The following is a 4252-nucleotide window of genomic DNA, read 5'->3' as shown; positions in this document are numbered from 1 at the left end:
GCGGAGGCGTATGACGAGCATTAAACCGGCGATTGTCGGAGGCGAGTGCGGAGCCTCGACCGTCCCGAATCTTTAGAAAGTGTGTGTACAAAGTAATATTTCTACCTACAGGAACCGATAGTGTGTCAACTTTTACCGCAAATCGGGCACCGGGGAACCAGAGTGCCGTGCGGGCCACGCTGCTGACGCCGGAGCGCGGGCAGCACACTTGGGACTCAAACAGCGGCTTGCGTTCAACCAGTTCCCTGAATTCGTCCGACCCCAGGAGATGCTGCGGGCACTCCTTGGAGTTACTTGCCCTTGAGGGGGAGAGCGACCCCGGGGTTGGCCCAGCCCAGGATTGCTCCGGTGCTGTAACACCCGCCAGACACTTCCAGAATACATTGCCAGCGCGCCAAAACACAGAAAAGGCCGCACCAACTGAACTCGTGGAGGGAAAACTGTCTGTTACTGCACCAGATGGTCTCTTTGACAGGCCCATAGCAGATGATCTCTAATTTGTCACCTGTCGCCGCTGTTTCGCGTTCCTTCTTGCTGGCTTGAGTCATGCGGCGCCTCTTCAGAAACAGCAGGGCCAGCTGCTTTCTCTGCTTTCCACACCTGAGCAACGCCTTCTGAGTAATCGTCCGCAGAGACAGAAAAAGGAAAAGAGCACAAGGTGAGCAGCGCGGAGCATGCTCCGCCAACTGCTGCTACCTTCAGAAATCCCTTCGTCTTCGGGCGGGTAGGGAACGAGGAAAAGCAGCACTTGGGCCTGGTGACAGTTGGTAAACTCTGCGCTTGGTCAGCGGAGACAGAAGAGTGCCTCTTTTCTGGTGTTTACACAGCCCCGCCCTACGTCGCTGCATTGCGACGTAAGTCTTTTAGTGTGAGTCTCAAAAGTCAAAAACTACTTCAGTCCCGCCAAGGGCGAGGAAGCTGGAGAAAAACGAATTGTACCGAATCTCCTGTTCGTCCCTCTCCCGGGCATTTCCGCGTTTGCACCCTGTGTTGGACTCACCCGGCTGCACCACGTGCTCGACGTTGCTTCTCCGTTTGTGCTAGCTTCACCCGTTTTCTCTTGCAGCACGCTGTCTCGCTCTTCCGCCTTTCAGCATGCCCGACTGCTTCGCTCCGCTCTTCGGAGAGCAGGGACAACGACGGCAACAAAAATCAGAGTGCTAGAGGTTGTCGAAACTGGCAAAAGGAGCGCACCCCTCATTTACTCCCTCCTATGCCTGCTGACGTATTCTACTCCCGTCCGTGATTGTTAGGGGTTTTTCATATTCCTTGATTACTTGTAGACTTTCATTCCAGCTCCGTTCCGCTCCTTGCATTATCTCTCGTCCTCAAAATACGGTTGTTCTGCTTAGGACACAATGACTCGTGGGTTTTTTAAACAAGCCCTTCCCAAGAGAGGAGCTGTGGACATCAAGAAGTGACAGAGGAGACATCGATATTAGTAGCAGCACCAGTACACTCTCAAGGCGAGAGCAAGGCGAGAGAGTATAGCATTAGCGGGTGTCGCGGGCTGGTGGAGTCGACTCCAGAGAAAATGTGCTGACACTCAACTCGAGGCGCGGCAAACCCTCACCACGCACTGAAGCGGTCAGGTCTTCTGCGGTCTTTCTTTCCGTGAAACCTCGTTTGCCTACAAGATACGACGTAGTACAGCGTACCAAACAGGGTGACGGCTTAGTCTCGGGCGTGGTGAGTTGTACCCGTGAGTATATGCGGGCACAATGATGCGTTGCTCATACGCATCAAGAACGCAGAGTCACGCCCTCCTCAAGCTGTTCCACAGTCGACTTCGCCGTTCTTCTGAGCCCGGTCTCGTGCTCTTTCAGGCTTCCTCTTCTCAGTTGATCTTTCTCACTGTCAGGTAGGCAACCGTGCTATGAAGCCCCTTGAACGAGCTCAAAGGCAATAGCCTCTGTCCAATCCGTACTCTCCCCAACAGTACAGTGGTCTTCGAATCTTGAGGGGGCCCACGCTTTGAAGATGGATTAGCGCGGGAGGATAGAATTACGAATGCGACACCTTCCCAAGAAAAGTGTGCGAACCAGAACTGTGCCAACAAACTCTGGAGCTATAAGACTAAAAGGAGGCCTCCTCCGCACGTTCAAAGGCCCGGGGTCCACTCTGGTGTGTAGAGCATATACGACAACGCTCGCCACAGCTGGTTTAGCTCTCATCACCACCTGGCAGCCTGTATGGGCTTCACCAGTTGCACAATTGTAAGCAGAGTGAACGTGTACACCGACGTTAAGGGTAACCCGACCCTTCGAGTAAGGGAACCAAACAGACAGGAGAGTTGATGAGGAGCGTATACTCCTTCCAAAAAAAGCTTTGAGGACCTAGGGAATGCAGCACCACTCCGTCGAACTCCGAAGCTTGGACCGTACAAAAAAAGTTGTTATGTTACTCTTCTCTGAAACCAACACAATGATAAACACACTGCGGGATACCTGTCCGTCTCCTCTCCTAGTGAAAGGAGAAAACGGGGAGAACTCACCATCAGGAACGACCCAAGACGAGTCGAGTCCTTGCACCAACCATGTGTAGAACCAGATCACGATGGAGAGGAAAGATACAGCTGTATAAATTCGTGGTGAGTCGTCCGATAAAAACAAAAGGAGTCCGCTGTGCAAGTGCCTTTCCTTCCCTGTGTAAAACCGTTCTGTTTGTTGCTAGGCTATGAGAAGATTGACCTGCTTCGATAATCTCTTGTTACACCTTTTGTCACAACCTACTTTTCTCGTAGACAAACCGATTCAATCATCTGTTGTAAACCCGAAAGCAAAACAAGCATCAAGCAGAACTTGAAACCTCAGAACAATACTGTCAGTCGCATGCATCCGGTCAGCGATGATACCTGCCTGAATGAAAGTAGCAGCGTCACCAGTGTTTCCGGTGCCCCGCTAGGGCCTGAAACTGCGAATGGATGCACTTCTTCAGTACCTCCCAAGTACAGGACTGCTTCCCCCACGATGTCTCGAACTAGCGAGAAGCTACGTGCAGTTGTGTTTGTTCTTTACATCTCCAACTGAAACTACGCCCTCCCATTCCCGCTCTGTAGGAGTCAGTTTTTCTTCAAAACGGTATAGGCACGACAGTTCTTTCTAGAGTCCCTAGTTTTAGACTTCTGCGTGTTCCTTTTGATTGCTTTTTCCCTGCTGTCCAAGTTTCTCCCAAACCATTATGTACCCAAGTGTTCAAAGAGATTGCCGGCTCTTCAATATATTGAACGTTCTATCACTCAGAAATGTTCTCCGAGGCAAAGACATTTTCGAAGTGTAAAGCTAAGCGTTCTTCACTCTTTTTCGCTCTTCCTCGATACCTTTTACAGTGACCCGCAACAGTGAACTCCAGTCAAGCGCTGCCGGCCGGTCTCCGAGAAATATAGTATGGACCTCTTGAGGCACGTGAAAATAGTAGTTTATGCCTTTTGACAGGTAGACAGCGAGACCAAGTGGGTCTGCTCTTGTCCCCCAGTGCACCTGCTGCTCCTCTTCACCCCCCCACCCCACACCCGGTCCCGGTGTGGAAGGTGGATTTTTCAGTGAGTTCACAAAACCTCGCGGCGCGTTGGCCTCTTTCAAAGCCCGCTCAAGGACTTCAGATAGCAGTACTATAAAATCCGTTTCCCCGTCAAGCTTGAACCGCACGACAGTTTTTCCGGTCTTCACTTCGCTGTAGCCATAGTCGTCTGCCCACTTTCTCCCCACTACCCAGGTTCGGGTACCGTCTACTTTTGTATACAGATCTAAAGGAGGTAGATTCATCCAGTCGTACAAGGGATATAGAACCTGAGGCTCGGCTTTCCCTAGGTTTAGAGACTCCACGTCAACTTCTTTAATATCTTCGTCCAGATTCAGTTCCTGTTTTGTGGCCGGAAACGTTTGCTGTTGAGACGTCGGGGCTTGTACAGGCACTGTTGGTGGCTCAGTGGCCGGCGTCTCCGGAGCTGTTGTTGGTGCCGCAGTTGGAGATGTCTCTAGGGATACTGTGGATGCCCCTGGTGTAGATGGTTCCCAAGACGTCGGTGTTGGTGCTCCCGTTGTAGATGTCTGCAGAAATATTGTTGGTGGTGCCCCCGTGGTGTCCGTCTCCAGAGCCGTTGTTGGTGCCCCTGTTGTCAATGTCTCCGTAGAAGTTGTTGTTGGCGGCCCCGTTGTAGGTGTCCCCAGAATCGTTGTTGGTGCCCCTGTTGTAGATGTCTCCAGAGATGTTGGTGTTGGTGCGCCGATTGTCGATGTCTCCATAAATGTTG

At 51.7% G+C, this 4252-nt stretch overlaps 1 protein-coding gene across 1 annotated transcript in view; it reads right to left on the bottom strand.

Moving 5' to 3' along the window:
• Nucleotides 1-1854: 1854 nt before the first annotated feature.
• Nucleotides 1855-4252, bottom strand: part of CSUI_006400 (uncharacterized protein) — a 7792-nt gene continuing 5394 nt past the window's right edge. Inside the window, exons 3-4 of the mRNA XM_068066560.1 lie at nt 3320-4252; nt 1855-2410 (exon numbers count right to left, since the gene is read on the bottom strand). The exon at nt 3320-4252 is cut by the window's right edge and continues 2182 nt beyond it. Of these exons, the coding sequence (XP_067921467.1) occupies nt 3925-4252 (328 nt within the window). The 3' untranslated portion in view covers nt 1855-2410; nt 3320-3924. The remainder of the gene's footprint in view (nt 2411-3319) is intronic.

Source organism: Cystoisospora suis (assembly GCF_002600585.1).
Source record: "Cystoisospora suis strain Wien I chromosome Unknown contig_3233, whole genome shotgun sequence".
Lineage (NCBI taxonomy): Eukaryota > Apicomplexa > Conoidasida > Eucoccidiorida > Sarcocystidae > Cystoisospora > Cystoisospora suis.
Note: the sequence above shows the minus strand (reverse complement) of the source record. Positions and strands in the feature narration are given on the sequence as shown.